Source organism: Canis lupus, chromosome X (assembly GCF_003254725.2).
Source record: "Canis lupus dingo isolate Sandy chromosome X, ASM325472v2, whole genome shotgun sequence".
Lineage (NCBI taxonomy): Eukaryota > Metazoa > Chordata > Mammalia > Carnivora > Canidae > Canis > Canis lupus.
Window position 1 is genome coordinate 43,018,105 of NC_064281.1, and position 21,684 is coordinate 43,039,788.

At 41.7% G+C, this 21,684-nt stretch overlaps 2 protein-coding genes and 1 pseudogene across 6 annotated transcripts in view; 2 read left to right on the forward strand and 1 right to left on the reverse strand.

Moving 5' to 3' along the window:
- Nucleotides 1-21,684, forward strand: part of CCNB3 (cyclin B3) — an 88,020-nt gene that overhangs the window by 59,149 nt on the left and 7,187 nt on the right. For 3 of the 5 annotated variants that reach the window (XM_049107054.1, XM_025468630.3, XM_025468632.3), the window contains exons 11-12: nucleotides 2,253-2,383; nucleotides 2,608-2,919. In XM_049107054.1, coding sequence (XP_048963011.1) covers nucleotides 2,253-2,383; nucleotides 2,608-2,680 — 204 coding nt within the window. In that variant the 3' untranslated portion in view covers nucleotides 2,681-2,919. Of the gene's footprint in view, nucleotides 1-2,252; nucleotides 2,384-2,607; nucleotides 2,920-21,684 lie in introns of those variants that run through there. The other 2 variants (XR_007409241.1, XM_049107053.1) reach the window with 1 other exon arrangement.
- On the forward strand, nucleotides 9,033-9,923 carry LOC112673106 (RNA-binding protein 3-like). The gene has a single exon (XM_035711652.2). It carries the CDS (start codon nucleotides 9,190-9,192, stop codon nucleotides 9,583-9,585), a length of 396 nt encoding a protein of 131 aa, XP_035567545.1. The 5' UTR covers nucleotides 9,033-9,189; the 3' UTR covers nucleotides 9,586-9,923.
- Nucleotides 15,969-16,447, reverse strand: LOC118353680 (ubiquitin-conjugating enzyme E2 N-like; annotated as a pseudogene).

Sequence of the window (21,684 nt, forward strand, 5' to 3'; positions counted from 1 at the left end):
TAGTATAGTGGTCTTCTCTGAAGAGGAAGGCCCCTAAAGCCTCCTTCCCCAGTGCAAATAAAACTCACTCCAGCCTAGAAATCCAGCAGCCACTACTGTTGGGAAAACCTCTGTGTACCGAGAAAGACTCCTATCAACAGTTGTGTGAACTTGGACAAGTCATACTGAAGTGTCTTGGGACAGGGAAAGCATTCAGTCAATCGCAGTGATGATAATGAAAAGGGAAAAAATGGCTAGCATTTATTCAGTGCTTAGACAGTGATCTAAGCACCCTGTGTATTAACTCATTTAATCTTTATAAGATCAGTACTATTACTCCTACTTTACAAATAAGAAATAACTTCCCATATTTTGCTAATGAGAGGCAGAGCTAGTCTTTGGGGATTAGGAGTAGTGTTTAAATTGTATGCCTATCGTATAATCAGAATTGATGTGGCCACAGCTTTGGAACTCTAGCCCTAGACGCCCCATGCTGTGCCAGGCTTTGATCTTTGGATCCTAGGGAAATGTGATAGGTTCTCAGGGGAACAACTAAGAGACTCAGGGCAGCAAACTACTTGTAGAAATATTTCTGTGTTTTAATACTTGACATGGTTGTGCCAGACAGTATTGGCTAAGTGTCAGTCCCAATCTGAACCCAGTAGTATGACCCCATAGTCCTCTATGCTATATGTGTACTGCTTCTATAGATAAGAAGGGCTTCACAGAGGAGGTGACTTTTGAGTTGGGTCTTGAAAGATGTATAGGAACCTGTAAGAGAAGACATTTTAGGTAGAGGGAATGATAATTGACAAGATGTGAAGGCAATGAGAGGAATGTGATGTATTGGGGGGCAGAATGTGACACTTCCTATAGATAGAGCAGAGGGTATATTAATAGGGAGTGGTGAGAGATGAGACCAGTATGGTATAGTGTAGTCAGATTGTGAGAGATCTTTGATGCCGAGTAGAGAGACCTACTTTATATTAAGGCATTGGAAGGTTTTGAGGCAGGGGAGTGACCTTGTCTTTGTGTGTTTTGGAAATAGCACTGGTATAGCAGTATAAGAGGTGAATTAAATGAGAGTTAGTATAAAAGTGGGAACACCAGTGAGTAGGCTTTCATAATACTTAAGATGAAGCACTTGGGGCCTGCTGTGCGGTGACAATGGGGCCATTAATCTTATTTGACACACCCAATATAATATGTTACCCCATGTGTTACTCCCCTGCTCAGCCTGCCAAAGATTACCCTTTACCTATGGCAGTGAATTCTAAACAATACCTGGTAGAACACTGGGATTCCTGTAGAAGTGTCTAAGGGGGCATGTAAAAGATGAAGGGATCCAAACTGGTGGGCTTGTTAACTCTCATTCCCAATTTCAGGTAGACATTTGGGCTTGCACTTCCATCGTAGACCTTCCCACACATTCTGTAATTCTCTGTGCGCATGTCTGTCTCCCTCACTACATATTCCTTAAAGGGGAAGGGGCCTTAGTCATCTTTGTATTCACAGCAGCCTATACGCACAGGGCTTGGTAATAATAATAATCCTAGCTAGCATTGTTTGGGTACTTATTTTGTGCTAGGCTCTGTTCTGTGTGCCTTGCATACCTTAACTCATTTAATCCTATGATGCCATTACTATAATTATCCCCATTTGGCATAGAGGGAAACTGGGGCACCAAGAAGTTAATAATGGGCTCAACCCCATGCTGTTGGTGGAGCTAAAATTTGAACCCAAGCCATTTGCCCCTGGAGCCTTTGCTCTCAAACATTCTGCTGTATCATTTCTGCCCCATAATAGGTGCCCTTAAGACTGAATGAGAAAATAAATGCATGGAATGATAACTCTTAGAGCTTGAGAAGAGGAGCTGCCTTCAATTCCTGTTGTCTGTTGACTTGGGATCTTAAGTTTGTTTTGAGGTTTGCCTGGCCATTGGCTCTTGACCTGAGAGTGAGTAAATTACAAAGTCAGTTGTGTTCCTTAGATTATTTAGTGGATTTCAGCTTACATGAATACCTACAACCAGGGCTAATATCCAGCTGGTACTATGGTACCTACATACATATGGGTAGCCATACCATTAGTTTGCAGCTAGAGCCAAGTCTTCTAGGAGGGTGCTCTATACTTGTGCTGTATGTGTTTTTGAAATGCTTGACTTTCTTCTCTGCCTGTACCATGTATAGGAAGAGTTTGGACTTGGGATAGTAGAGACGGAGGAAGGATCTGCTTCCTGTGGTGAAAGTCACTGTTCGTGTTGCTTCTTCCAGGTTCCTGCCCTGGAGTATTACAGTGGCTATAAGACCTCTGATCTTCACCCCTTGGTCAAGCAGCTAAACATCCTGCTGACATTGCGTCCTTCCAATAAGCTCAAGACTGTGTATTCCAAGTATTCTCACCAGTAAGTACCAAGCTCCAGTTGAGGATGGGTTTGTGCTCAGCCATGGGGGAGGCGCAGACTAGCCTCATGTAAGGAAAAAGAAAGATTCAGTACTGTTCACCTTACTTTCTGCTTTTGGGTTAAACCAAGATAGGAAAACAAGAGCCTTGTGTCCCACTTGTTCCATGGAGTCTCTTTTCTTTGGCCTATTTTACACTAAGCACACCCCCCTCTTTCTTTTGCAGGGTCTTCTTCGAAGTCACCAAAATTCCTCCCTTGGACATGTTGAAGCTAGAGGAGATTTTGAACTACTGCTAATTCTGAGGCTGAGGATCTGGCACTCTGGCAGCAACCACCAGGTCCAGTCAGGCATTTAAATAAGCTGTTATTTATTCTCTTTGAATTTCTCTTTTGATCACTGTTCTTTATTTTTACTCTTTTATTTGTCTTTTCTCATATTGATAATCTTATAAATATTTAAGTTTTTTATGAAAGAAAAGAAATTATTATAGTATTTAAGTGAAATTTAATAAAAAAATTAATGTTTGTTGTTAAAATGGTTCCCCTCCCCTCTTATTGTTCAGGAGCTCCATGCATAGCCCAGGGATGTTTTTTACCCTGTGCCTCAAGGATCTAAGTTATCCAATTTCCTTCTCTGGTTGAGAGACTTTCTCTTCATGAGAAGAAGAATTGAATTAGGGTGTGAATTGAAGGATGAGTCTGTATAAGGAGGATCCTTTGGTGGCGGGGGGACCTTGGTGCCCAGTTCGAAGAGATAGAGCCCTACTGGGCAGACAGGCCTCAGTGTTCAGATCTGGGGCAGCTGGGAGTGTGGGCTAATACCCTTGGTCCGTATATCAGGTTTTTGGCTTTCTTTGTTTCTTCCTGGATGACAAACAGAGAATTAGGATTTTTAACCCCAATATGGCTCTACTTTCATAATTAGGCAGCTTTCTAGAGTCTAAGTTTGGAAAGCTGCTTGGAGTAGCATGCCAGAATCTCTTTTGGACCTTATTTTCTGTCAAGAGGAGATATTTCTGAGGCAGGGCAAGATGGCGGAAGAGTAGGGTCCCCAAGTCAACTGTCCCCACCAACCTAGATAACTTTCAAATCATCCTGAAAACCTACGAATACGGCCTGAGATTTAAAGAGAGAAGAGCTGGAATGCTCCAGTGAGAAGAGTTCTCGCTTCTATCAAGGTATGAAGACGGGAAAAAATAAAGAAATAAAAAGCATCCAAGGGGGAGGGGCCCCGCAAGGAGCCAAGCTAAGGCCAGGCAGCGAGAGACTCCAGGATGAGAAAGCCCCGTCCCAGAGAAGCAGAAACTTTACCAATCTTCCCGTACAGAAAGGCGTTCGCAGGGAACTCAGGCAGGATCCCAGGAGGGGCAGGGATGCCCACAGGCTCCCAGGGGCACTAACAGAGGAACTGTGCCTTGGGGGAGAGCTCGCCACACACTGCCGGCTGAGCTCCCTAAAGGGCTGGAATGTGCACCCAGCTGGGCCCCGGGAGCAGCTCAGACTGTGGCTCCGTGCAGAGGGGGCTGCGTGGACCGGGGAGCGGGATTCCAGCGGTGCAGGTCCTGGAGCCCAGGGTGCTTGGGAACACAGCCAGGATCCAGCGCTCCCCCCAGGACAGGCGGAGGCCAGGAGGACACAGGGCAGCAAGGACACTCCTGCTGCCAGGTGGCCCCAAGCTGTGCAGATTGGCGGCCCCTGCCCCAGGAGCATCCAGGAACCTGTGGACTGGGAACTGCAGTAGTTACTGCAGAAGCTGACTCCAGAGCTGGAAAGCTGAACGCTGCCACTGTTGTTCCTCCTGGTGTCACCTTGTACCTGGGACTGAGCAGGGCCATGAGGGACCAGGTGCCTCACAGGATAAACAGCTCCCACTGAGCCGTTCACCTTGCGGGGGGCTGAGCAGCTCCCCCAGGTGCACACACCTGAGAATCAGCACAGCAGGACCCTCCCCCAGAAGACCAGCTGGAAGGACATGGGAAAAGCAAGTTATTGACCAAGCAGCGCTTGAAAGTTCCAGGGGAAGTCAAGGGATTTAGAGTATATGAAATCAGAGGATACCCTCCTTGTTTTTTGTTTTCTGTTTCTTCCCCACCCCTTTTGTTTTCTCTTTTTCTCCTTTTTTCAGTACAACATGTTTTTAGCCACTCTGCACTGAGCAAAATGAGTAGAAGGAAAAACTCACCATAAAAGAAAGAATCAGAAACAGTACTCTCTACCAGAGTTACAAAATTTGGATTACAATTCAAGGTCAGAAAGCCAACTCAGAAGCACAATTATAAAGCTATTGGTGGCTCTAGAAAAAAGCATAAAGGATTCAAGAGACTTCATGACTGCAGAATTTAGATCTAATCAGGCCGAAATTAAAAATCAATTAAATGAGATGCAATCCAAACTGGAGGTCCTAACGATGAGGATTAACAAGGTAGAAGGACAAGTGAGTGACATAGAAGACAAGTTGATGGCAAGGAAGGAAGCTGAGGAAAAAAGAGAAAAAAAAATATCATGAGGATAGGTTAAGGGAAATAAATGACAGCCCCAGAAGGAAAAATCTATGCTTAAATGGGGTTCCAGAGGGTGACAAAAGGGACAGAGGACCAGAAAGTGTTTTTGAACAAATCATAGCTGAGAACTTCCCTAACTTGGGGAGGGAAACAGGCATTCAGATCCAGGAGATAGATCCCCCCCCGCCTAAAATCAGCCAAAATCCTTCAACACCTCAACATTTAATCGTGAAACTTGCAAATTCCAAAAATAAAGAGAAGATCCTTAAAGCAGCAAGAGACAAGAGATCCATAACCTTTATGGGGAGAAGTATTAGGTTAATAGCAGACGTCTCCACAGAGACCTGGCAGGCCAGAAAGGGCTGGCAGGATATATTCAGGGTCCTAAATGAGAAGAACATGCAGCCAAGAATACTTTATCCAGCAAGGCTCTCATTCAGAATAGAAAAAGAGATAAAGAGCTTCCAAGATAGAAACTAAAGAATATGTGACCACCAAACGAGCTCTGCAAAAATCTTTTTTTTAAATTTTTTTATAAATTTATTTTTACTGGGGTTCAATTTGCCAACATATAGAATAAAACCCAGTCCTCATCCCATCAAGTGCCCCCCTCAGTGCCTGTCACCCGGTCACCCCCACCCCCTGCCCACCTCCCCTTCACCACCCCTAGTTCATTTCCCAGAGTTAGGAGTCTCTCATGTTCTGTCTCCCTTTCTGATACTTCCCACTCATTTTTTCTCCTTTCCCCTTCTATTCCCTTTCACTATTATTTATATTCCCCAAATGAATGAGACCATATAATGTTTGTCCTTCTCCAATTGACTTATTTCACTCAGCATAATACCCTCCAGTTCTATCCACGTTGAAGCAAATGGTGGGTATTTGTCATTTCTAATGGCTGAGTAATATTCCATTGTATGCATAGACCACATTTTCTTTATCCATTCATCTTTCGATGGACACCGAGGCTCCTTCTACAGTTTGGCTATTGTGGACATTGCTGCTATAAACATTGGGGTGCAGGTGTCCTGGTGTTTCACTGCATCTGTATCTTTGGGGTAAATCCCCAGCAGTGCAATTGCTAGGTCGTAGGGCAGATCTTTTTTTAACTTTGAGGAACCTCCACACAGTTTTCCAGAGTGGCTGCACCAGTTCACATTCCCACCAACAGTGCAAGAGGGTTCCCTTTTCTCCGCATCCTCTCCAACATTTGTGGTTTCCTGCCTTGTTAATTTTCCCCATTCTCACTGGTGTGAGGTGGTATCTCATTGTGGTTTTGATTTGTATTTCCCTGATGGCAAGTGATGCGGAGCATTTTCTCACGTGCCTGTGGGCCATGTCGATGTCTCCCTCTGTGAGATTTCTATTCATGTCTTTTGCCCATTTCATGATTGGATTGTTTGTTTCTTTGCTGTTGAGTTTCATAAGTTCTTTATAGAACTTTTTGCTTTTGTTTCTCTTGCCTTCATGGATGTATCTTGCAGGAAGTTACTGTGGCCAAGTTCAAAAAGGGTTTTGCCTGTGTTCTCCTCTAGGATTTTGGTGGAATCTTGTCTCACATTTAGATCTTTCATCCATTTTGAGTTTATCTTTGCGTATGGTGCAAGAGAGTGGTCTAGTTTCAATCTTCTGCATGTGGCTGTCCAATTTTCCCAGCACCATTTATTGAAGAGACTGTCTTTTTTCCAGTGGACAGTCCTTCCTCTTTGTAAAAAATTAGTTAACCATAAAGCTGAGGGTCCACTTCTGGATTCTCTATTCTGTTCCATTGATCTATGTGTCTGTTTTAGTACCAGTACCACACTGTCTTGATGACCACAGCTTTGTAGTACAACCTGAAATCTGGCATTGTGATGCCCCCAGATATGGTTTTTTTTTTTTAATATTCCCCTGGCTATTCGGGGTCTTTTCGGATTCCACACAAATCTTAAAATAATTTGTTCCAACTCTCTGAAGAATGTCCATGGTACTTTGATAGGGATTGCATTATTTATTCATAGAGACACAGAGAGAGAGAGAGAGAGAGAGAGACAGAGGGAGAAGCAGGTTCCATGCAGGGAGCCCGACGTGGGACTCGATTAGGGTCTCCAGGATCATGCCCTGGGCTGCAGGCGGCGCTAAACCACTGAGCCACCGGGGCTGCCCTAGAGATTGCATTAAACATGTAAATTGCCCTGGGTAACATTGACATTTTCACAATATTAATTCTTCCAATCCATGAGCATGGAATATTTTTCCATCTCTTTGTGTCTTCCTCAATTTCTTTCAGAAGTGTTCTATAGTTTTTAGGGTATAGATCCTTTATCTCTTTGGTTAAGCTTATTCCTAGGTATCTTATGCTTTTGGGTGCAATTGTAAATGGGATTGACTCCTTATTTTCTCTTTCTTCAGGCTCATTGTTGGTGTATAGAAATGCCACTGACTTCTGGGCATTGATTTTTGTATCCTGCCACACTGCCGAATTGCTGTAGGAGTTCTAACAATCTTGGGGTGGAGTCTTTTGGGTTTTCTATGTACAGTATCATGTCACCTGCGAAGAGAGAGAGTTTGACTTCTTCTTTACCAATTTGAATGCCTTTTGTTCCTTTTTGTTGCCTGATTGCTGAGGCTAGGACTTCTAGTCCTATGTTGAATAGCAGTGGTGAGAGTGTACATCCCTGTCTTCTTTCTGATCTTAGGGGAGACTCCCAGGGTTTCCCCATTGAGAATGATATTTGCTGTGGGCTTTTTGTAGATGGCTTTTAAGATGCTGAGGAATGTTCCCTCTATGCCTACACTCTGAAGAGTTTTTAATTTTTTTATTTATTTTTTATTTTTTTTCACTCTGAAGAGTTTTGATCAGAAATGGATGCTGTATTTTGTCAAATGCTTTCTCTGCATCTACTGAGAGGATCATATGGTTCTTGTTTTTTCTCTTGTTGATATGATCAATCACATTGATAGCTTTATGAGTGATGAACCAGCCTTGCATCCCAGAGATAAATCCCACTTGGTCATGGTGAATAATCCTCTTAATGTATTGTTGGATCCTATTGGCTAGTATCTTGTGAATTTTTGCATCTGTGTTCATCAGGGATATTGGTCTATAATTTTTCTTTTTGGTGGGATCTTTGTCTGGTTTTGGAGTTAAGGTGATGCTGGCCTCATAAAATGAGTTTGGAAATATTCCATGTCTTTCTATCTTTCAGAATAGCTTTAGTAGAATAGGTATTGTTTCTTTAAACGTTTGATAGAATTCCCCTGGGAAGTATCTGGCCCTGGACTCTTGTGTCTTGGGAGGTTTTTGATTACTGCTTCAATTTCCTCCCTGGTTATCAGCATGTTCAGATTTTCTATTTCTTCCTCTTCCAGTTTTGGTAGTTTGTGGTTTTCCAGAAATGTATCTATTTCTTTATATTGCCTAAATTATTGGCATATAGGTGCTCATAGTATGTTTTTAAAATTGTTTGCATTTCCTTGGTGTTGGTCGTTCTCTCTCCTTTCTCATTCATGATTTTATTAATTTGAGTCTTCTATCCCTTCTTTTTAATAAGGCTGGCTAATGGTTTATCTATCTTATTAATTCTTTCAAAGAACCAACTCCTGGTTCTGTTGATCTGTTCCACAGTTCTTCTGGTCTCTATTTCGTCGAGTTCTGCTCGAATCTTTATTAACTGTCTTCTGTTGGGTGTAGGAACTATTTGCTGTTTTTTCTCTAGCTCCTTTAGGTGTAAGGTTAGCTTTTGTATTTGAGTTCTTTCCAGTTTTTGGAGGGATGCTTGTATTGCGATGTATTTCCCTTTTAGGACTGCTTTTGCTGTATTCCAAAGATTTTGAATGGTTGTATCTTCATTTTCATTAGTTTCCATGAATCTTTTTATTTTTTTATTATTTTTTTAATTTTTATTTTTTATCTTTTATTTATGATAGTCGCAGAGAGAGAGAGAGAGAGAGAGGCAGGCAGAGACATAGGCAGAGGGAGAAGCAGGCTCCATGCACCGGGAGCCCAATGTAGGATTCGATCCCGGGTCTCCAGGATTGCGCCCTGGGCCAAAGGCAGGCGCTAAACCCCTGCGCCACCCAGGGATCCCCCCATGAATCTTTTTAATTCTTCTCTAATTTCCTGGTTGACCCTTTCATCTTTTAGCCGGATGGTCCTTAACCTCCACGTGTTTGAAATCCTTCAAAGATTTCAAGTATCAAGAAGATACTAGCCAATAGGATCCAACAGTACATTAACAAGATTATTCACCCCCAGTCTCTCTGCTTCTCTTTGATTGCTGTTCTGAGCTTTTTGCTTGATTTGCAGTACTCGAGTTCACTGCCATGTCTTCTGAAGAAGGGATGCTTTTCTTGGGAGGGTTGAACTTCAACACCAATGAGCAGGCTTTGGAAGACCACTTCAGCAGCTTCGGTCCTATCTCTGAGGTGGTTGTTGTCAAGGACCGGGAGACTCAACGATCCCGGGGTTTTTGTTTCATCACCTTCACCAATCCAGAGCATGCCTCAGATGCCATGAGACCCATGAATGGAAAGTCTCTGGATGGTCGCCAGATCCGTGTGGATCACGCGGGCAAGTTGGCCAGGGGAACTAGAGGGTGTGCCTTTAGGGCCCATGGGCGTGGTCGCAGCTACTCTAGAGGTGGTGGGGACCAGGGCTATGGGAGTGGCAGATATGACAGTCAACCTGGAGGATATGGATATGGAAGGTCCAGAGACTAAGGTGGCAGAAGCCAGGATAGTTTTGACCACTACTCAGGAGGAAATTACAGAGACAATTATGACAACTGAGATGAGGCATGTGCACCTAAAGTAGATACACAAGGAATAAAACTTCTGATCCAGGATCATCCTTCCAAATGGCTGTATTTATAAAGATTTTTGGAGCTGCACTGACACATCTGTTCTAGTACATCAAGTTCTATTTTTTAACTGAGCTCCAGAAGTAGTTTGTTATAGAGACATTTTAGAGAAAGCTCCATTTGATTTCTAAAATTTTCTCCCATTTAAATACTAATCCTGGGACATTGCAGATGCTGGGTATTTTTCCTCAACCTGTTTTTCAGTTTGGGCTCTCAGGATTACTGGTTGTGGCAAAAAAAAAAAAAATGTTTGTTCAGACTGCTTTAAAAACAAATAATGTGCATTTAGGGACATTTAAAAGCCTAATGTGATTAGGCTTTTATCATCATTAGGAAGCAATTTCCAAATGCAAATAAAAGAAATCATTGACACGATTAGAGGCGGTTTTCTTTTTTTTTTTTTTTTAATTCAAGGTTACCACCCTGAGTATACAGAAGTTTCTTAAAAATATTTGTGAATGTATTTTTTAGTACTGGAAGAAAAAAAATCTGTTGTCTCATTTAGCATTTTAGGATATTCTTCACGGAGTTGATTAAAAAGTTGAAACATAAAAAAAAAAAAAAAAAGAAGATTATTCACTACGACCAAGTGGGATTTATCCCCGGGATGCAAGGCTGGTTCAACACTGGTAAAGCAATCAATGTGATTGATCATATCAACAAGAGAAAAAACAAGAGTCATGTGATCCTCTCAATAGATGCAGAGAAAGCATTTGACAAAATACAGCATCCATTCCTGATCAGAACTCTTCAGACTGTGGGAATAAAGGGAACATTCCTCAGCATCTTAAAAGCCATCTACAAAAAGCCCACAACAAATATCATTCTCAATGGGGAAATACTGGGACCTTTCCCCTAAGATCAGGAACACGACAGGGATGTCCACTCTCACCACTACTATTCAACATAGGACTAGAAGTCCTAGCCTCAGCAATCAGGCAACAAAAAGAAATAAAAGGCATTCAAATTGGCAAAGAAGAAGTCAAACTCTCCCTCTCTGCAGATGACATGATACTGTACATAGAAAACCCAAAAGACTCCACCCCAAGATTGCTAGAACTCCTACAGCAATTTGGCAGTGTGGCAGGATACAAAACCAATGCCCAGAAGTCAGTGGCAGTTCTATACACTAATAATGAGACTGAAGAAAGAGAAACTAAGGAGTCAATCCCATATACAATTGTACCTAAAAGCATAAAATACCTAGGAATAAACCTAACCAAGGAGGTAAAGGATCTATATCCTCAAAACTGCAGAACACTTCTGAAAGAAATGGAGGAAGACACAGAGATGGAAAAATATTCCATGCTCATGGATTGGAAGAATTAATGTTGTGAAAATGTCAATGTTGCCCAGGGCAATTTACCCATTTAATGCAATCCCTATCAAAATACCATAGACTTTCTTCATAGAGTTGGAACAAATCATCTTAAGATTTGTGTGGAATCAGAAAAGACCCCGAATAACCAGGGGAATATTGAAAAAGAAAACCATATCTGGGGGCATCACAATGCCAGATTTCAGGTTGTACTACAAAGCTGTGGTCATCAAGACAGTGTGGTACTGGCACAAAAACAGACACATAGATCAATGGAACAGAATAGAGAACCCAGAAGTGGACCCTCAACTTTATGGCCAACCAATATTAGACAAAGCAGGAAAGACTATCCACTGGAAAAAAAGACAGTCTCTTCACTAAATGCTTTTCGGAAATTTGGACAGCCACATGCAGAAGAATGACACTAGAGCATTCTCTTACACCATACACAAAGATAAACTCAAAATGGATGAAAGATCTAAATGTGAGACAAGATTCCTTCAAAGTTCTAGAGGAGAACACAGGCAAAACCCCTTTTGCACTTGGCCACAGCAACTTCTTGTGAGATACATCCATGAAGGCAAGAGAAACAAAGCAAAAATGAATTATTGGGACTTCATCAAGATAAACTTTTGCACAGCCAAAGAAACAGTCAACAAAACTAAAAGACTACCTACAGAATGGGAGAAGATATTTGCAAATGACCTATCAGATAAAGGGCTAGTATCCAAGATCTATAAAGAACTTATTAAACTGAACACCCAAGAAAAAAAATCCAACCATGAAATGGGCAAAAGACATGAACAGAAATCTCAGAGGAAGACATAGACATGGCCCACAAGCACGTGAGAAAATGCTCCGCATCACTGGCCATCAGGGAACTCCAAATCAAAACCACAATGAGATAACACCTCACACCAGTGAGAATGGTGAACATTAACAAGGCAGGAAACAACAAATGTTGGAGAGGATGTGGAGAAAGGGGAACCCTCTTGTACTGTTGGTGGGAATGTGAACTGGTGCAGCCACTCTGGAAAACTGTGTGGAGGTTCCTCAAGGAGTAAAAAAATAGATCTGCCCTACGACCTAGCAATTGCACTGCTGGGGATTTACCCCAAATATACAGATGCAGTGAATTGCCGGAACACCTGCACCCTGATGTTTCTAGCAGCAATGTCCACAATAGCCAAACTGTAGAAGGAGCCTCGGTGTCCATCGAAAGATGAATGGATAAAGAAGATGTGGTTTATGTATACACTGGAATATTACTTAGTCTTTAGAAACGACAAATATCCCCCATTTGCTTCGAAGTGGTTGGAACTGGAGGGTATTATGCTGAGTGAAATAAGTCAATCGGAAAAGGACAAACATCAGATGGTCTCATTCATTTGGAGAATATAAAAAATTAGTGAAAGGGATAGAGGGAAAGGATAGAAAATGAGTGAAAATATAAGTGAGGGTGACGAAAAAATGAGAGCACCTAACTCTGGGAAATGAACAAGGGGTGGTGAAAGGGAGGTGGGTGTGGTGTTGGGGTGACAGGCACTGAGGGGGGCACTTGGTGGATGAGCACTGGGTATTATGCTATATGTTGGCAAATTGAACTCTAATAAAAAATAATTTAGGGATCCTTGGGTGGCGCAGCGGTTTAGCACCTGCCTTTGGCCCAGGGCATGATCCTGGAGACCCGGGATTGAATCCCACATCGGGCTACCGGTGCATGTAGCCTGCTTCTCCCTCTGCCTATGTCTCTGCCTCTCTCTCTCTCTCTGTGTGACTATCATAAATAAATAAAAAAAATTAAAAAAAATAATTTAAAAAGAGGAGACATTTCCACCTGTGATATCAGTGAGATGTCCCACGAATGTGAACATCAGTAATTTGCCCAGTGTTCATTCATAACACCTTAAGGAAGTTCTACTCTCTCTCCCTATCCTACGTCTGGGGTTATGTGTACTGGTACAGCTATCTTAGTTGTTAACAGAGGGGTTACATTTACTCTGTGCCAGTTGATAAAGAGCCACTGCCTTTAATCATGCCTCTAAGACAGCTGGAACCTCCCCACAATCTAGTAACTGAAGTAAGTAATGTCACAGCAGGAGACCTCTAGGACTCTATTTGAGTACAATGACTGGCAGTTGTGATTGATCTGTGCTCATTTGTCATTACTTGTCACATGTTTTGAATATCAGTCCTGAGGGTGGGAAGCTGGTGGAGGGGACAGTCAGTGGAGAGCTCTTGGGGAAAATACTTCCCCACTTCTAGTCCCAGCTTCTCCTTGCTAGTCTGATCACATTTCCTGTTGTGGTTGGGGACAGAAGGGAGAGCACTCTGAGCCCTTAGATCTCTTAGTGCTTTCTTTCTCCTTGTGTCAGTTTCCCATTCCCCTCCAAACTTGCTTTGCCTTGGTGACCAGATATCCCTGGGTTCCCTCCTGCCTCATTCCACTACTTTGCAGGGTGAGTAAAGGGTAAGGCCAGAGGTCTAAGTTGCCTGGCAGTGATTCACTTTGTATAGCCAACTTTGCATAAACATACTAAAAGCGCTAGGCTTGAATCCTTCTTGCAAATTCCAGCCTCACTGAAAGGAAGCATCTTACACATGCTTTTTAATTCAGGAGCTTCATTGGAGTTAAAAATGAATTGATTTGATTATTCCTCTCCCTCACCTTTTTTCAACTCTGTTCTTTTTTTTTTTCAACTCTGTTCTTGATAAGTGATAATAGAACCATTAATCATTTTTGTTGTGTCATCTGCATGTCTCAGAATTTATTTTACACTTATCACTACTTCAAAATTAAGATAGCTATTAGACCTGGATCTTATTTTTTGTTCTTTTATTAAAGAAGCACATCATATTCTTTGTCAAGAATTCAAGAATTTGTTTTTATATTTGGATGACTCTAAATCAGTGTAATTGGTTTTCTTTGTAACCTTATATAACCGTTTTATTCACATATCATGCAATTCACCAATTTAAAGTGTACAATTCAATAGTTTTTGGTATATTCACAGAGTTGTACATCTGCAGCCATAATCTAATTTTGGAACATTTTCATCACCCCATAAAGAAACCCCGTGCCATTAGCAGTTAACCCCAATCCTATACATTCCCCCACCCCCAACCCTAGGCAACCACTAATTTTTCTGTCTCTATAAATTTGCCTATTTTGGACACTTCACATAAACCAAATCATACAATGTGTAGCCTTTTGTGTCTGGCTTCTTTCTCTTGGCATGTTTTCAAGGTTTATCCATGTTGTAGTGAGTGTCAGTCCTTAATTTCCTTTTATTTATTGCTGAATGATATCCCATTGTATGAATATACAATATTTTATTTAGTCATCAGTTGATAGAAATCTGTTTTTCCCCACTTTTTTGCTATTATGTGTAATTGTGCTATGAGTATTCATGAACAAGGTTTTGTGTGGACATATGTTTTTGTTTCTCTTGTGAATATACTTAGGAGTGGAATTGCTGGATTATGTGCTATTTTACATCCCTATGAGCAGTGTATGAGGGTTCTAATTTCTCTACATTCTTTCCAACACTTGGTATTATCTGTTTTTTTAATTATAGCCATCCTAGTGGGTGTGAAGTGTAGTATCTTACTATGGTTTTGATTTCCATTTCCTTGATGGCAAATAATGTCTAGCAGTTTTTTTAATGTGCTTATTTGCCATTTGTTTATCTTCTTTGGAGAGATGTCTATTCACATTCTTTGCACATCTTTAATTATTTGTGTCTTTATTACTGAATGGTAAGAATTCTTCATATATTCTGGATCATAGATATGATTTGCAAATATTTTCTCTGATTCTATGGATTGTCTTTTCACAAGACAATCTTGATAGTGCTATTTGTAACATAGGAGTTTTTAATTTTGATAAAGTCAAATTTATCCATTTTTTGGGATATTTTTGCTTTTGTGTCACATCTTAAAAAACATTGCCTAGTTCAAGGTCATGAAGATTTATCCACATGATTTTGTCTAGGAGTTTTATAGTTTAACTCTTTCATTTAAGTCTTAATCTATTTTATTTATTTTTATTTTTTAGAATAACAAAAAATATTTTACTAAAACATAAGATTTACATAAGTTTCCAGACAAGCCATACAAAATGGTCACAAGCTTTTTCTTGAAGGAAGGATTCTACACTTGACAGCAAAGTCACGATGTTATTAGTGAGGGCTGTGATGTTTGTTTACTGTTCCGTTTGGTTCAAACAATCAAGCTTGTCCATCTACAGCATCTAAATAAATTTAGACTTGGCTAGAGAGCATATTCTAAAGAACTGGTTAGCTGCTTTTAACCGATGCAATTAGATCACCAATAAAAAGGGGGAAAGGAGCCCATAAAATTAAAACTACCTCTCCCCCTCAAAAAAAAAAAAAAAACACCCATACCTCTGCAGCTGACCCTGACAACTACCTTCATTCCCAGTGCTTTATACTTAAACCATGATGGGCAAAATGAATAAAAGCAGAGAGGGGCCACTGCTTTTAAACGTTTCACAACAATCCAGATGGTACTTCTAGCCTCTACTCATGCTTTACAACAGTGAATCAGGACAAGACATAGATTTGCTAATGTGCATTTATTTTTTTAAGATTCTGTTCGAGAGAGAGAGAGAGAGAGAGAGAGAGTCAGAAACACAGGCAGAGGGAGAAGCAGACTCCATGCAGGGAGGCGACGAGGGACTTGATCCGGGGTCTCCAGGATCAGGCCCTGGGCTGGAGGCGGCGTGCTAAACCGCTGAGCTACCTCGGCTGCCCGCTAATGTGCATTTAATCACCAAAGGACTGAAGATGTCTGGGCTTTTATTCTGTAATGTTTCTAAGACTGTGTCCATTAAATGCAAACAAAAAAGGAAGAAGTCTTGGCAGAACAGGAGAAGCGATGCACACTTGATGATTGGATTAATTTTAAATATTCACGGCATATAGCCTAGTCCATGCTCAAGCTATTTCTAAGGCTTGGGCTTCTTTGTTCTCCCATTGCCCCGCTACATCATTTGCTAATGGATCATCTGGATTGGGAGCACTTAACAAAGCCTGGATCTATAGCAGAACTGTGCAGATCTGCAGTGCTGGGGACCACTTATCTATCAAAATATCTAAACATATTCTTCCCAACTTGTCTACGTTAGGATGATAAATTTTGGTCATGAAACGTACTTGAGGGGCTGCCATCAGGTATTCTTCTGGAAGGAATAGTTCGTTTAAAAGTCCCTCCCTCAAGGGGGGAATCCTAGGGGCCTGCAATGACCACAAGAAAATAATGGGCATTGCTCTCATCTGGTTCTGCTTTAATGCCAGGAACTGGTTCTGCCAGCAAACGCTGGGTTTCCTTGATAATCCTGCAGGGCAGCCCGGCCATCTTGTCAGATCCTGAGTTCGGCCTCTGATCTCTGACTCTGGCTCCTCTTGCCTCACGCACGAGTCAAGTCTTAATCTATTTTAAATTAATTTTTATATATGGTGATATGTAGGTGTCCAACTTCATTTTCTTGTGGATATTCAGTTGCTCTAGCACTGTTTTTTGATTTAATTTGATTTAATTATCTTGGCACCCTTGTTGAAGACTAATTGACTATAAATGTGAGAGCTTATTTTTGGGTTCTCAATTCTATTCTGTTTACCTATATGTTTATCCTTATGCCAGTACCACACCATCTTGATTATTATAGCTTTCTAGTAAGTTTTGAAATCAGGAAATTGTGAGTTCTCCCACTTTGCTTCTCTATTTCAAGATTATTTTGGCTATGCGTTTCTAAATGAATTTTCACATCAGCTTGTCAATTTCTGAAAAGAAAGCTGGGATTTTCATAGCAATTGCATTCAATTTGTAGGCCAATTTAAGGAGTATTGCCATCTTAATCATACTATATCTATAAAAACATATTTTGTGCCAGTCTCAGCCTGTTGATAACCTGTGTTGTGGCTGGACCAGCTCTGATCTCTGTGGTTCTTACTATGATTGCAAGTTGCCCTTAGCAGTAACCATCAGGAAATTCTGAGAAAAGGGTTATTACTTACAAGTTCTGGAAATTACATAGCCCATGTAGAAGCACACAGCAAGATCTAGTAATGGTGGGGGAAGATGGAGAAGGAAAGAGAGTGCTTGCACACCCAGGACTAGGGTTCTGCTTCTGTTGAGCTTGAGGGGAGGAACATAGGGTTTTGTGGGCTCATTCCTTATTGGTGAATTTAAAACCTAAAAGCAAGAATTTAAAGTATGGGAAGAGAAAAAAAAACAGTAAGAGAAGAGAAAAAATTGGCCTAAATGATCAGTTATCAAAATCCACCAAGGAGAGATGGAGGGGGTGGGGGGACTAGCAATGTGTTTAAGTCAGACAATTGCATTATGAAAAACAAAACAAAACAACAACCTGTTAGGGATTTAATTATAACATGGTATGTCTTTTATTTAGGTCTTTAATTTTTTTCAACAATATTTTATAGTTATCATAGTATGGCCTTTTTTTATCTTATATTTCTGTTGTTATATTTATTCCTAAGTATTTTTTAATAGAGCCATCAGTCTTGATCACTTTCAATTTCTTGCTTATGCTTACATGTTTTGATTATGGCCTTACACAAAAGATGACCTTATTAAGCCTTGCCAACTTTACCTCCTAACTATTTCTTGAATTGGCATTTTCATTATAATGTCTACTACCACTGCCCAGGTTTGAGATCTTATCTTTTGCTTGGGTTACTTATGGGACTTTTCTAACTGGTCTGCCTATCTTTAGTTTTACTCCCTTCAAATTCACCCTCCCATACAATGACCAGAATGATTTATTTAAAATTCAATTCTTGATTATAGTTCTGGGTAACATGGTTATGTGACTGCTACTCTTTGTCTCTCAGTGAATGCAATCATAAAATCTGGATAGAGTGCATGGCACAGCTATTTGAGAATTCTGAAAAATAAGCAGCTTAAGGCAGATTGGAGAAGATCAAAGTTTGAGCAACCAGCAAACCAGTGGAGAATTTCTACTTTTCCTGCTCTCAGACTCTCCAATCTGAACTTAAGGAGCTGAAAACCTGGAAGTGAGCACTATAATACAGAGAACTCCAAGAGAATTCTCTAGTTCTGGCTTCGAAAATGAGGGGGCAGAAATCCCCCATGTTTTTCCTTATTTATCTCTTTTCTCACATCCCAATCCCTAGGCAACTATGCAGTGACAGCAATTATACTTGCAATGGGTACCTTCAGGAACGAATAGTCTTAGAGAGATGACCCTTAATTATTATTTGATGCAGCTGTGGTCGCAGTGAGTAGAGCCACACACTGTTGCTTTTTAATATCTCTGTCCTTCCACTGTTTGTCTTCAGAGGTGGCACAATTGCAGAAGTGAACAGTTTCTGACCACAAGACTGAAAGAAAGTCCCAAGAATTGGATAGTACTGGGGAGAGGTTGTGCTCAGGAAGGTGACCTCAAAGTTTGTTTGTTTGTTTTTTTTTTTAGAGATTTTCAAACAACTTTCCTTTTTTTTTCTTTGCAAATAATTTTTTTAAAAAGATTTTATTTATTTTTTCATGAGAGTCACACAGAGAGAGGCAGAGACACAGGGAGAGGGAGAAGTAGGCTCCCCTTAGGGAGCCTGATGTGGGACTCCATCCCAGGACCCCGGGATCATTCCATGAGCCGAAGGCAGACCCTCAAACACTGAGCCACCCGGGTTCCTCTGTCTTTTATTTTTTTTAAATATTGTATTTATTTTAGAGAAAGAGCATGAGTGGGGGGAGGGGCAGAGGGAGAGAGAGATTGAGAATCCCAGACTCCACACTGAGCATAGAGCCCAATGCAGGGTGCAATCACCCAGGACCCTGAGATCAAGAACTGGGCTGAAACAAAGAGTTGGATGCTTAACTGACTGAGCCACCCACATGCCCCTCAAAGTTCTTATTTTTCTTTTTTATGAGCTTCTGGGTATGTGCCACTAATCTGTGTATGAATTGATCAGATCCTAATTAGCATACCAAAGAATTTGAGAACTGAGTTGACCGACCACTTAGTGACACACATACCCTAGGCAAAGCTGAAGAACACTGCAAAAGTTTTGAAAACTGAACTGACATTGGACCATGAGCCCACAGAAGGCTAGTGGGAATGTGTGGCGTGAACCTAATCAGATTGACTGCTAAGGAAAACACATGTTTTTCCATACAATTTAAGCAAGTCCTAGGGTTTTATAATGTCATAGTCAAAATATCCAGGAAATACTCTGGAATTAACAGGCATACAAAGAACCGTGTGTATCTCACTTACATGGCAAAGACAACAGATATCAATTACAAGAGGTGATGAATATTGCAATTATCTGACAAAGACTTTAAATCAGCTACTATTAAAAAACAAACAATTGCAAACACCCTTGGAACAAATATTAAAATACAAAGACTCGGAGGGGCGGGCCAAGGGGGTGGAAGAGTAGGGTCCCCAAGTTACCTGGCCCCACCAACTTACCTATATAACTTTCAAATCATCCTGAAAACCTAAGAATTCGACCTGAGATTTAAAGAGAGAACAGCTGGAATGCTACAGAGAGAAGAGTTTGCGCTTCCAACAAGGTAGGAAGGCGGGGAAAAAAAATAAAAAAGAATCCAGTGGGGGAGGGGCCCTGCGAGGGGCCGGGCTAAGGCCAGGGGGCTAGAGCCTCCCAGGACAGGAAAGCCCAGCCCTGGAGAAGCAGGAACTTTAAAAATCCGTACCGGATTCTTCCCAGACGGAAAGGTACTTAGCAGGGAACTCAGGCAGGATCACAGGAGGGGCAGTGGAGCCTCCAGTTTCCTGCAGTCACTAATAGAGGAAGTGCACCCCAGGGGACAGCGCACCACAGACTGTGGGCAGAGCTTGGTAAAGGGCTGGAGAGCGCACCCCGTGGGGATTTGAGGAGAAGACAGCGGGTCAGGCTGGTGCTCCAGACAGAGGGGGCTGCGCCCTGCTGCCTTTGGGAGCCACGTCCCCAAGGAGTACGATTCCAGCAGCACAGACCCCAGATCTCAGGGCGCTGGGGGAGATAGCCCAGGATTCTGTGCTCCCCCGGGACAGGTAGAGGAGAGGAGGGCCCAGGACAGCAAGGAGCTACTGCCGCCCGGCGCCCCCAAACTGTGCAGATCAGCACACCCACGCCCAGGAGCATCCAGGCCAGTGTGGACTGGGAGACTGTAGTAGTTATTGCAGGAACTGACTCCAGAGCTGGAAGGCTGGCCGCCGCCAGTGTTGTTGTTCCTCCTGGTGTCACCCTGTGCCTGGGACTGAGCGGGGGGGGGGGGTCAGGGGTCTCACAGGATAAACAGCTCCCACTGAGCTGTGCACCTGGCAGTAGGCAGGGCAACTCCCCCAGGTGCACACACCTGAGAATCAGCACAGCAGGGCCCTCCCCCAGAAGACCAGCTGGAAAGATAGGGGAAGAGCAAGTTCTTGACCACACAGTGCTGGAAAACTCAAGGGACATACAGTATATAGAACCAGAGGATACCCCTGCTTTTTCCCTTCTTTTTTTTTTTGTCTTCCTTTTTTTTTAAGTACAACTAGTTTTTTAGCCAGTCTGCATTGAGCAAAATGACTAGAAAGAATAACTCGCCACAAAAGAATCAGAAACAGTAGTCTCGCCCACAGAGTTATAGAATTTGGATTACAATTCGATGTCAGAAAGCCAATTCAGAAGCACAATTATAAAGCTACTGGTGGCTCTAGAAAAAAGCATAAAGGATTCAAGAGACATCATGACTGCAGAATTTAGATGTAATCAGGCCGAAATTAAAAATCAATTAAATGAGATGCAATCCAAACTGGAGGTCCTAATGATGAGGGTTGATGAGGTACAAGAAAGAGTGAGTGATATAGAAGACAAGTTGATGGCAAGGAAGGAAGCTGAGGAAAAAAGAGAAAAACAAAAGATGATGAGAAAAGGTAAAGGGAAATAAATGACAGCCTTAGAAGGAAAAAAATCTGCGTATAATTGGGGTTCCAGAGGGCGCTAAAAGGGACAGAGGACCAGAAAGCATATTTGAACAAATCATACCTGAGAACTTCCCCAATTTGGGGAAGGAAACAGGCATTCAGATCCAGGAGGTAGAGGGATCCCTCCCTAAAAGCAATAAAAACCAACAACACCTCGACATTTAATCGTGAAAATTGCAAATTCCAAAGATAAAGAGAAAATCCGTAAAGCAGCAAGAGACAAGAGATCCCGAACTTATATGGGGAGAAATATTACATTAACAGCAGACCTCTCCACAGAGACCTGGCAGGCCAGAAAGGGCTGGCAAGATATATTCAGGTATTAAATGAGAACATGCAGCCAAGAATACTTTATCCAGCAAGGTTCTCATTCAGAATAGAAGGAGAGATAAAGAGCTTCCAAGACAGATAGAAACTGACCACCAAACCAGCTCTGCAAGAAATATTAAGGGGGCACCTGTAAAAGAAAGAGAAAGCCCAAAGAAATAACCCACAAAAACAGGGACTGTATAGGTATTATGATGACACTAAATTCATATCTTTCAATAGTAACTCTGAACGTGAATGGGCTTAATGATCCCATCAAAAGACGCAGGGTTTCAGACTGGATAAAAAAGCAAGACCCATCTATTTGCAGTCTACAAGAGACTCATTTTAGACCT

What these genes read in the sequence shown, in the direction of transcription:
- LOC112673106 (XM_035711652.2), top strand. Translation starts at nt 9,190, where the DNA reads ATGTCTTCTGAAGAAGGGATGCTTTTCTTGGGAGGGTTGAACTTCAAC.